Source organism: Microcaecilia unicolor, chromosome 3, assembly GCF_901765095.1.
Source record: "Microcaecilia unicolor chromosome 3, aMicUni1.1, whole genome shotgun sequence".
Classification (NCBI taxonomy): Eukaryota; Metazoa; Chordata; class Amphibia; order Gymnophiona; family Siphonopidae; genus Microcaecilia; species Microcaecilia unicolor.
The window spans coordinates 166,943,458-166,955,584 of NC_044033.1; the positions used below are offsets into that span (position 1 = coordinate 166,943,458).

At 45.6% G+C, this 12,127-nt stretch overlaps 1 protein-coding gene across 3 annotated transcripts in view; it reads right to left on the reverse strand.

Moving 5' to 3' along the window:
* Positions 1–12,127, reverse strand: part of MED23 (mediator complex subunit 23) — a 261,969-nt gene that overhangs the window by 153,296 nt on the left and 96,546 nt on the right. For all 3 annotated transcript variants that reach the window (XM_030196548.1, XM_030196549.1, XM_030196547.1), the window contains one exon: positions 7,171–7,371. In XM_030196548.1, the coding sequence (XP_030052408.1) occupies positions 7,171–7,371 (201 nt within the window). The remainder of the gene's footprint in view (positions 1–7,170; positions 7,372–12,127) is intronic.

Below are 12,127 nucleotides of genomic sequence, written 5' to 3' on the forward strand. Positions count from 1 at the left end.
AGATGTAACAAAATGAAATCTGAATCAATGAACTTAAATTAATAGCATCCTTTTACCCACAACTGTTGTTACCAAGAAGTAATATGCAGCACAAAATCTAAGCTTCCCAAGGCAGGGAGTTTGCTTCCATTTATCTCTTAGTAAATCCTTATAACTGATCAGTTGGTTATGTTCTCTGTAACTCACTCCCACGGAAGGCTGAATTATCTAATTTGAGCTTCAGGAAACAGAATAAAACTTGGCTAGATGACCTGGGCATGACACACTAGGTTCCTTTGACTTATCGACTGATGGTTTCTGGATGGGACTGGATCTATGCCAGTTTAGTGGGAATAATAGTGAAGTGCTGTAAGTTGGGAAGAAGTGACCAGATGGTAAAATGTGTTTTATGTTGTCTAATTTAGGGGCCCTTTTACTAAAGTTTAATGTGGCCCATAGGTAACATAGGACATGAAAGCATTAATGTGTTTAGTAACTAGGTAATTAAGTATTTTATGATTTTATTGTATTCCCACAATGATGCTTTGTGGGAATTGTGGGTTATAAAGCTGGAATAATTAATAAAATGTTAAAACAGAGTGAAGCACCTACATCTCAGGAGAAGTAAGCTGTCTCCTTTGTATCACTTATGCAACTGCAGCCATTCTAGAATATAGCGAAGATACATACCTGTAGCAGGTATTCTCCGAGGACAGCAGGCTGATTGTTCTCACATGTGGGTCGACGTCCACGTCAGCCCAGGAATCGGCATTTTGCAAACAAAATATTTAAAAAGTTTTGCCAGAGTCTTCTGGCGCGCGTGTAGCGAGCACCGCGCATGCGCGGACCGATTTCTCGCCTGCCATGCGAACGTGTTCCTCAGTTAAATCAAAAGAATAAAAAGAACAAATCAACTCCAAAGGGGAGGTGGGTGGGTTTGTGGAACAATCAGTCTGCTATCCTCGGAGAATACCTGCTACAGGTATGTATCTTCGTTTTCTCCGAGGACAAGCAGGCTGCTTGTTCTCACATGTGGGGTATCCCTAGCAACCAGGCTCACTCAAAACAATGAACACTGGTCAACTGGGCCTCACAACGGCGAGGACACAACATAAATTGACCTGAAACCATAAACAACTACTTGAGAGTGCAGCCTGGAACAGAACAAAAATGAGTCTAGGGGGGATGGGTTTGGATTTTAAACCCCGAACAGATCTGCAGCATTGACTGCCCAAACCGACTGTCGCATTAGGTATCCTGCTGAAGGCAGTACTGAGATGTGAATGTGTGGACTGATGACCACCCTGCAGCCTTGCAAACCTCCTCAATGGAGGCTGCCATGGCTCTAACATTGTGAGCCGTGACATGGCCCTCCAGAGTCAGCCCAGCTTGGGCATAAGTGAAGGAAATGTAATCTGCTAGCCAATTGGAAGTTGTGCGTTTTCCGATGGCGACTCCCCTCCTGTTGGGATCAAAAGAAACAAACAACTGGGCAAACTGTCTAAAGAGCTTTGTCCGCGCCACGTAAAAGGCCAATGCTTTCTTGCAGTCCAAGGTGACAAACTGCTTTCGCCAGGGCGGGTATGAGGACGGGGAAAGAATGTTGGCATGACAATTGACTGGTTCAGATGGAACTCCGGCACCACCTTTGGCAGGAACTTAGGGAGCGTGCGGAGGACTACTCTGTTGTGATGAAATTTGATATAAGGTGAATGCACTACTAAGGCCTGAAGCTCACTGAGATTACGAGCTGAAGTAACAGCCACCGACCTTCCAGGTCAAGTACTTCAGATGGCAGGAATTCAGTGGTTCAAAAGGAGCTTTCATCAGCTGAGTGAGAACGACGCTGAGATCCCATGACACTGGTGGAGGTTTGACCAGAGGCTTTGACAAAAGCAAACCTCTCATGAAGCGAACAACTAAAGGCTGTCCAGAGATAGGCTTACCCTCTACACAGCGATGATAAGCACTAATCGCACTAAGATGAACCCTGAGTTGGTTTTGAGGCCAGACTCTGATAAGTGTAGAAGGTATTCAAGCAGGGTCCGTGTAGGACAAGAAAGAGGATCTAGGGCTTTGCTGTCACACCAGACGGCAATCTCCTCCATTTGAAAGAACAACACTTCTTCGTGGAATCTTTTCTGGAAGCAAGACTCGGGAGACACCCTCTGAAAGACCCAAGGAGGCGAAATCTAAGCTCTCAACATCCAGGCTGCGAGAGCCAGAGACTGGAGGTTGGGATGTAGAAGCGACCCCGCGTTCTGAGTGATGAGGGTTGGAAAACAGTCCAATCTCCACGGTTCTTCGGAGGACAACTCCAGAAGAAGAGAGAACCAAATCTGACGCGGCCAGAAGGGTGCAATCAGGATCATGGTTCCAAAGTCTTGCTTGAGTTTCAGCAAAGTCTTCCCTACTAGAGGTAAGGGAGGATATGCATACAGAAGGCCTGCCCCCCAATGTAGGAGAAAGGCATCTGACGCTAGTCTGTCATGGGCCTGAAGTCTGGAACCGAACTGAGGGACTTGAGATTGATCTGAGTGGCAAAAAGATCCACCGAGGGAGTGCCTCACGCTCGGAAGATGTTGCAGACTACGCTCATGTTCAGTGACTTGTGAGGTTGCATTATCCTGCTCAGTCTGTCGGCCAGACTGTTGTTGACGCCTGCCAGATAAGTGGCTTGGAGAAACATGCTGTGACGACGAGCCCAAAGCCACATCTGGACAGCTTCCAAACACAGAGGGCAAGATCCGGTGCCCCCCTGCTTGTTGGTGTAAAACATGGCAACCTGATTGTCTGTCTGAATTAAGATTACTTGGTTGGACAGCCGATCTCTGAAAGCCTTTAGAACGTTCCAGATCACTCAATTCCAGGAGGTTCATCTGCAGACCTCTTTCCTGAAAGGACCAGGCTCCATGAGTGTGGAGCCCATCTACATGAGCTTCTCACCTCAGGAGAGATGCATCCGTCGTCAGCACTTTTCGTGGCTGAGGAATTTGGAATGGTTGTCCCACGGTCAAATTGGATCGAATTGTCCACCACTTAAGAGAATTCCGAAAGTCGGTGGACAGTTGGATTACATCCTCTAGATCCCCCGCAGCTTGATACCACTGGGAAGCTAGGGTCCATTGAGTTGATCTCATATGTAGATGTGCCATGGGCGTGACATGAACTGTGGAGGCCATGTGCCCCAGAAGTCTCAACATCTGCCGAGCCATGACCTGCTGAGAGGCTCGAACCATGGACACCAGGGACAGAAGGTTGTCCGCCCTTGCCTCGGGAAGATAAGCTTGAGCTGTCTGAGTGTTCAACAGAGCTCCAATGAATTCCAATTTTTGGACTGGGGTGAGATGGGATTTGGGATAATTTATGACGAACCCCAGTAGCTCTAGCACCTGAATAGTCATTCGTATGGACTCCAGAGCACCCTCCTTCGAGGTGCTCTTCACCAGCCAATCGTCAAGATAAGCAAACACATGCACTCCCAGTCTGCATAGCGATGCTGCGACTACAGCTAGGCATTTGGTAAACACTCTGGGCGCAGATGCCAGGCCAAAAGGCAGTACACGGTACTGAAAGTGCTGTGTTCCCAGCCGAAATCGACGATATTTCCTGTGAGCTGCAAGTATTGAGATGTGTGTGCAAGTATCCTTTAAGTCCAGACAGCATAGCCAATCGTTTTCCTGAATCATGAGATGAAGGGTGCCTAGGGAAATCATCCTGAACTTTTCTCAGACAAGAAATTTGTTCAGGGCCCTTAGGTCTAGGATGGGACGTACCCACCCCCCCCCCCCCCCTGTTTTCTTTTGCACAAGGAAGTACCTGGAATAGAATCCCAGCCCTTCTTCCCCTGGTGGAACGGGTTTGACCGCTTGGGCCTGTAGAAGGGCGGAGAGTTCCTCTGCAAGTACCTGCTTGTGCTGGGAGCTGTAGGACTGAGCTGTAGGTTGAGCAATTTGGAGGTTTGGAGTCCAGATTGAGTGTGTATCCTAACTGGACTATTTGAAGAACCCACCGGTCGGAGGTTATAAGAGGCCACCTTTGGTGAAAAAACATTAACCTCCCCCCTACCGGCAAGTCGTCCGGTACGGACACGTTTACTGAGGCTATGCTGAACTGGAGCCACTCAAAAGCCCGCCCTTGCTTTTCCTGGGCAGCCGCAGTGGCCTTAGGCGCACGCTGTTGACAAGAACAAGCGCGCTGTGACTGAGCCTGGGTAGCCTGCCGAGAAGCAGGAGTGTACCTACGGCTAGCATAGGAATAGGGAGAACTCCTCTTCCCTCCAAAAAATCTCCTAGATGAGAAGGAAGTAGCAGAAGACGCCCAGCGGGAGAGAATATCCATAGCATCATTGTGCTTCTTGAGCTGGTCAACTAGATCCTCTACTTTCTCACCAAAAAGGTTATCCACCCGGCAAGGAACATCCGCTCTCCATTGCTGGACCGAATGATCCAGGTCAGAGACACGCAGTCATGAGAGTCTGCACACCACTATACCTTGGGCAGCGATCCTGGATGCTACATAAAAAGTGTCAAACGTACCCCTGGCCAGAAATTTTCGACACACCTTCTGCTGCCTGACCACCTGGCGAAAAGGCTCGGCCTGCTCCGGAGGGAGTGCATCAACCAAGCTAGACAGTTGCCTCACCGAGTTCTGCAAGTGGATGTTCGTGAAGAGCTGGTATGTCTGGATTTTGGCAGTGAGCATAGCGGCCTGATACGCTTTTCTCCCAGGAGTCCAAGGTTCTAGATTCTACTACTATTACTTATCATTTCTATAGCGTTACTAGATGTATGCAGCGCTGTACACTTGAACATGAAGAGACAGTCCCTGCTCGACAGAGCTTACAATCTAATCTCTGCCTGGGGGCGCCGAGGCATTGTCCCTAGTGCTCTTGGCTCTTTTGAGAGTGCAGTCCACCACCATGGAATTGTGAGGTGGCTGAGACCTCATCAATCCAGGTTCCCCATGGATCCGATATTGGGATTCGTTTTTTTTCGGGATCACGGGATCAGACAGAGGGAACGATAGGCCTATACTTGACGGGTCTCAAAATCATGCTTTGGAACAACCCTTCTCCCATCAGGAAATATTGGAGGCTATTCATTCCCTCTCTAAAGGTAAATCGCCAGGCAATGATGGTTTCCCTGTGGAATTTTACCAGATGTTTGCAGACAGAGGGAACGACCAGTTTCGCATAAGGACTTCCTTCAGTACATTATGCAAAGGAGCGGTTGCAGCCTCTCTAGGTGGAGAAGGATAATCCAGGACCTCAAGCATCTCAGCCCTGGGCTCATCCTCAACCTCCATAGGGAAGGGAATAGCCACAGCCATTTCCCGGACAAAGGAGGTAAAGGATAGACTCTCCGGTGGAGAAAGTCTCCTTTCTAGTGGAGGGGAAGGTTCAGAGGGAATCCCATAGGACTTGTCAGAAGAAAAGTATCTGGGATCCTCCTCTTCCTCCCACGAAAGCTCATCTTCAGTATCGGACAAGACATCCCTCAGAGCAGTCTGAAACTGAGTCTGCCTCGACGCCGAGGAACGACATCCTCGATGGCGGTGCCGAGAAGTCGACGCCCACCTGGACTCCGGCGAAGCTTCCTTCACCAACTTCGAAGGGGAGTCAACCTGGGTGGCAGGTGGCACCGAGGTCGGGGACCTCACCACAGGCGAAGGGCCAGATGCCGCAGCAGCAGATGGCACGGAAAGGCACAAGCACCCCCGACACCGAAGCAGACTGGCGCAGCAATCCTTCCAGAAGCTCTGGAAGCAGGGCCCTGATGCGCTCGTCAAGAGCCGCCGTCGGACAAGGCTGCGGGGTCAGTAAAGGAGCCTGTGGCAGAATCTTTCGAGGCTCAGGAGTGGGTACCGGGCTGCCAGAAGACTGAGGCAATGGCACCTCCTGAATAGAGGGGGAGTGATCCTCTCGGCGCCGACGCTTCTCGGGTGCCGATTCCCTTGACACCCCAGAGCTCCTGGCACCATGTGTTGAAGGAAAATGATGACGGTGCTTCTTCACCTTCGCTCGACGCCCATCATCGAGACTCCTCGGTACCCATGAGGATGTGGAATCCTCACGCCTCCTCGGGGCCGGGGCCGGGTCCGACGGCCTGCATAACAGGAGGCTTCGAGGCAGGTGGAGACCCACTGGATGCCTCACTGCTCCCAGCGCGAATAGGTCTTTCAGCAGCCATTACCTCTGCTCCTGACGTCGATGCTTCCCTCGAAGTTGATGTCGAAGGACTGGACCGAGCCTCAAAAAGCTTTTCTCGTTGGGCCTCTCGAGACGCTTGGGTCCGTTTCTTCATACGAAGACACAGACTACAAGCGGCTGGGCTATGGTCGGGCCCAAGGCACTGGATACACCAGGCGTGGGTATCGGTACCTGAGATGGTCCGGTTGCACCGAGTACAAGGTTTGAAGCCACTGGGTGTCTTCGATGACATGGAAGGAAAAACGGCTTCGGCGAAATCAAAAGACGCAATGGGGCCTGTTAGAAGAAAAAAGGGCACAAAAAGAAGGGAACAACCAGACTGCGCGGCATCGAAAACAAAGGAAACTTTAAGAGGGGCAAAAATAAAGAAACTACGGGAGTATTTTTTTTTTTTTTACTGTAGAATTCTGTTTGGAAAAAGAAAAGAAAATAAGGCAAAAAGCCATGAAACGTAAGAAGACTCTTTCCAGGGCTTGAGAGGAGAACAGAAAAAACTGAACGCGGAGAAAAGAAAAATGAGGAACAGGTTCGTGCGACGGGCAGGATATCGGTGCACGCTGCACGCGCGCCAGAAAACTCTGGCAAAACTTTTTTTTTTAATATTTTGCTTGCAAAATGCTGATTCCTGGGCCGACGTGGACGTCGACCCACATGTGAGAACAAGCAGCCTGCTTTAACTCGGAGAATGTTTGTTACATTGTTTCACATCTGAACAGCATGATAGAAGACAATGCAAAGTGCTAAGTTTAATTACAAAGGGGAACAATAAATTATTTAGAAAATGGACAAACATGCAATATAAGTAATTTTACATGAACTTCCCAACATAAAGTAATCTCCGGTATTTTAACAAACTAGGAAGACATTCTGTGTAACTTAGAACTTTTTCGTCTGACTTTTGGCTTTGCAAAGTTGGCTTAGCTTGTTTTGTACCCTACAGGAAAACAGCAGTTCAGGCAAGTGTTGTGTGCTATAGGTACCTTCTGATGGAGTGAAAGGACCATGTGTGGAAAGCTGGCAAACTGAAAGAGCACAAAGAAAATGAGCTGACTGGAAAGATGCTGCCACAGCAGCTGGCTGGTCCCCCCGTCATCAAATTTCTCTTCTGTCTCGGAACGCTCCATGGCATAGACCACGAGATCAACCAACTGGTCCTCCAGCACAGGACAGCGCTGTTTGTGCTGAAAAGCAGAGATCAGATACAGTATTCCAAAAGCCTTGTGAGCATTTCACAGACTTGCTGCAGAACAATACTTTGAAAACAAAAAGCTGGAAAGCATGAAATGAAGTCTGAACTCAAGAAGTTGAAGAACTAGTCCATTAAATCTGCATCATGTTAAGCGGTCACATTAGTAGCTTTCTAATCACCATTTAAGCATTTTAATTGTTCAAATAAACACTCTTATTTATTGTATATTTAACTGCCATATCACAAGGATGGCTGCATTTCCTTTAGCGCAGAATGGTATTTCTCAGTTCATCTATACACATGATACCTTTGGGAATTAATAGGGTGATTTTAGATGGTGCCTATAAGAAAAGTCAAAAAAGGCACTTATTTTAAACCTATTTTATAAAGGCACATATAGGCTCCTATGTGTCTTTATAAAATAGACACTCAGAACCAGTCCCAATAGCGTGCAAATTCACATGAACAAATTTACATTTGTTCTGAAGAAGGTGTAAATTTGTGTATCTACCTGTACATTTTAGAACACATTTTAGGTGCTGCCTTTCCACCCAAACTATGCCTCAGGGAGCCCCTATGTGTGTTTATTGCAAAAGCAGGAATGATCTTAAAGTGTTCGTACCTTTTACATGCTCATATCTGTCTTTCCGCATTTAAAATGGGCTCCATACATAGAAAAACACTTTATAACATTACTCCCTAAATGTAATGGATAGCCAGAAAATTCCTGGGACATTAATGTGCTGACTGGGAGGATTTTCACCTCAAGCCTTTAACCCAGCCAGAGCACTGAATAGCAGTTCACAACAAGATCACATGTGATTAGTACTGCTATACACATGAAAGCTGCTTTTTATTTATTTGGCAAAACCTGTTGCTAGATCCCAAAACCTCCCATGATTTTTTATAACTGCTTTATCAGTTTGCTTTTCCCTTTTTTTTTTGTTTTAAACATTTCATTTTATAGTTTTATATGCTCTTTTAAATGTAACTAAATCTATGTTCTCTGTTTTCTTGTTATGTAAGCCACTATAAGTATACTCTGTGGAATCGCACAGGATAAATTTTACTAACTAAAATGAATAAACAAATTCAATTTACAAAAAGATTAGGTTTTGTTTCTCCTTGACTACAGTTTAAAAAATGTCTTATTGTTTGAGTTCAAGAGTACATTTGCTTCCTATTTTTGTTCTTCTGTGGTCTCTCTCATTTTTGTGACTTACTTAGGGAATCCCTCCTCAAGTTTAAATATCCTTCCCCCCGAATACTGAGTGGTATACTATTGCTTTCTAGCCTCTTACTAAGCATATTTGAAAGCAAAGCCATAGCATGCAGAGCTCCAATAATGCCAGAGGTGTGCAAGTATGCTAGAAGCCAAGTCACACATCAGAGAGAAAATGGATCAAAGTAACATTCTCCTTTTGGGGATGTATTATGGCACTACATTTCAGCTTTATGATTACCAACAAAAAAAGGGGGGGGGGGGGGCAAAAACTGCATTCCACTTTATCTGAACTCTGATCAAGCAGAAAAATCTCTTTCAGTCAGTAACAGGTTTCCAAAAAATTAAATGTAATATTCAGCCACTGTGGTATGCACGTTTTATTTTAAAAGCTGACCACAGTGTTTAAAAAGATATGTACATTCAGTGACACATCTAGATAGGCAGCAGTGCTGAACAGTGCTGCACGACAGCAGCTATATATATATAGGTAAATTCTATCTAAGCTGATATGTTAGGCGCCAAAAAACTGGGTGCTAAGCTAGTATTCTATAACGGCAGAGTTGCATGATAAATCTGTTTCTGCAGTTTTGCGACAAACTTTAGGCACAACAACTTATGTCATGACAATGTCTGGCATATACGGTGGCGCCTAAATACAGCAGTTGGGCGTATAAATTCAATTAATCTATAAAGTATGAGCAAGAATAATCAGTACACCCCTCTCATGTTAACGTCTCTTTTGCATCTGCACGCTACAGAAGTGCTTTGTTTCTAGAATAGGGGCACGAGTCTGTTACATGTGCAACTGCAAATTTGCAACGACTAGTGCTTATTGACACCAATTAACACATACTAGTATTTATCACCAATTATCTTCCAATTTAGTTATTCGTGTTATATAACTGGCTCTATTCTGTAGCTGCACACCCAATTGCATGCCTAACATTGGGCATCATTTATAGATTTTGTTGGACAGTGGCAATACTGAGCCTCTATCCCCTTCATTCTATAAACAGGTTGCTTAAGTTTAAGTGCCATTTGCAATAGAATACTGCCATTCATGTGGGGACGTTTACATTTACACAGTAGTACACCTAACCACTATTTTGTATTTACTCAATGGCTTAGTGTGCAAATGTAAGAGAAGCATTCACAGGGGAAGGACATGGGCATGTCCTTGGCATGTCCAACATTTACATGGGCTACTTAAAGAATACTGTAATTTGTGTGCTGCAATGCCACATTTAGGTGCACCAATGCTGGTAAATGCTAGCATTCTATATGCACAAAGTATCCTATAGAACAGGTTAACAGCCCATGTAAATTTTGGCACCTAAAGTTTTTCAAATTGCCTCCTATATGTATAGTTAAGCAGTATAGCTTTGAAAGGCTTTTTGCTGGCCTAAATTAAAATGCTTAGCTATATGGATAGCGGCTGAATACCACACACACATATTTCCTCCTCTGAAATGTGAAGCGTCTGTTCACGCTTTCCAAAACTACTAGGACTAAGGGGCATGCGATGAAACTACAGTGTAGTAAATTTAAAACAAATCTTCACCCAACGCATAATTAAACTCTGGAATTCGTTGCCGGAGAACATGGTGAAGGCGGTTAGCTTGGCAGAGTTTAAAAAGGGGTTAGACCGTTTCCTAAAGGACAAGTCCATAAACCGCTACTAAATGGACTTGGGAAAAATCCACAATTCCAGGAATAACATATATACGTTTGGGAAGCTTGCCAGGTGCTCTTGGCCTGGATTGGCCGCTGTCGTGGACAGGATGCTGGGCTCGATGGATCCTTGGTCTTTTCCCAGTGTGGCATTACTTATGTACTTATCCTTGTTTTGTAAGGGCCTTTACTTTGAAACATTCAATTTTTCACTTGTTAAATATACAGCACATAATATTCTTTCAGCTTTTTCTGTGACTTTAGAATATTCTAGCATGGGATATTTCCACAAACCTACTCTCTTGTAGGTCATCACAAATTTTGTTTCTTTAAATTTCATCATTTACTTCACTGGGGCCGCTGTTGAATCAGGGCTGGAAGGAAGGTTTCTACTGAGGCTGCACCTTTTAGTGCCCTTGCCTGTTCATATGAAATGTCACTGCAACACCATGCTCCACACTAAGACTTGAGCATATCTTAAAATGCTGACTTCCATAAGCAAGAACCTGAACCCAAGTCTCCAGTGCAGAAGCAAGTCATGGACATGCTCGTGAATGGACAAATTACAGTGCTTTCTCTTTTCTTTTCTTTCTTTGGTCAATATACAAAAACATATAAGATTAGTGAAGGGTACCTTTAATTCTTCTCTAAGTCACTGCCGCCTGCTGAGAATTCTAAATGTCAAGGATGGGAATGAACAAACCAGCACGCTAGTAACTGTCTCCAGTCAGGATTTAGAGTAAATTAGGACATATGCAAATTAGTTCCAATAAGAACTGATAAGCACACAGTTCTGAGAAAATGAAAGCATAACTGAAACAAATTAGCAAAAAGTCTAGATACAGTGGGGGAAATAAGTATTTGATCCCTTGCTGATTTTGTAAGTTTGCCCACTGACAAAGACATGAGCAGCCCATAATTGAAGGGTAGGTTATTGGTAACAGTGAGAGATAGCACATCACAAATTAAATCCGGAAAATCACATTGTGGAAAGTATATGAATTTATTTGCATTCTGCAGAGGGAAATAAGTATTTAATCCCTCTGGCAAACAAGACCTAATACTTGGTGGCAAAACCCTTGTTGGCAAGCACAGCGGTCAGACGTCTTCTGTAGTTGATGATGAGGTTTGCACACATGTCAGGAGGAATTTTGGTCCACTCCTCTTTGCAGATCATCTCTAAATCATTAAGAGTTCTGGGCTGTCGCTTGGCAACTCGCAGCTTCAGCTCCCTCCATAAGTTTTCAATGGGATTAAGGTCTGGTGACTGGCTAGGCCACTCCATGACCCTAATGTGCTTCTTCCTGAGCCACTCCTTTGTTGCCTTGGCTGTATGTTTTGGGTCATTGTCGTGCTGGAAGACCCAGCCACGACCCATTTTTAAGGCCCTGGCGGAGGGAAGGAGGTTGTCACTCAGAATTGTACGGTACATGGCCCCATCCATTCTCCCATTGATGCGGTGAAGTAGTCCTGTGCCCTTAGCAGAGAAACACCCCCAAAACATAACATTTCCACCTCCATGCTTGACAGTGGGGACGGTGTTCTTTGGGTCATAGGCAGCATTTCTCTTCCTCCAAACACGGCGAGTTGAGTTCATGCCAAAGAGCTCAATTTTTGTCTCATCTGACCACAGCACCTTCTCCCAATCACTCTCGGCATCATCCAGGTGTTCACTGGCAAACTTCAGACGGGCCGTCACATGTGCCTTCCGGAGCAGGGGGACCTTGCGGGCACTGCAGGATTGCAATCCGTTATGTCGTAATGTGTTACCAATGGTTTTCGTGGTGACAGTGGTCCCAGCTGCCTTGAGATCATTGACAAGTTCCCCCCTTGTAGTTGTAGGCTGATTTCT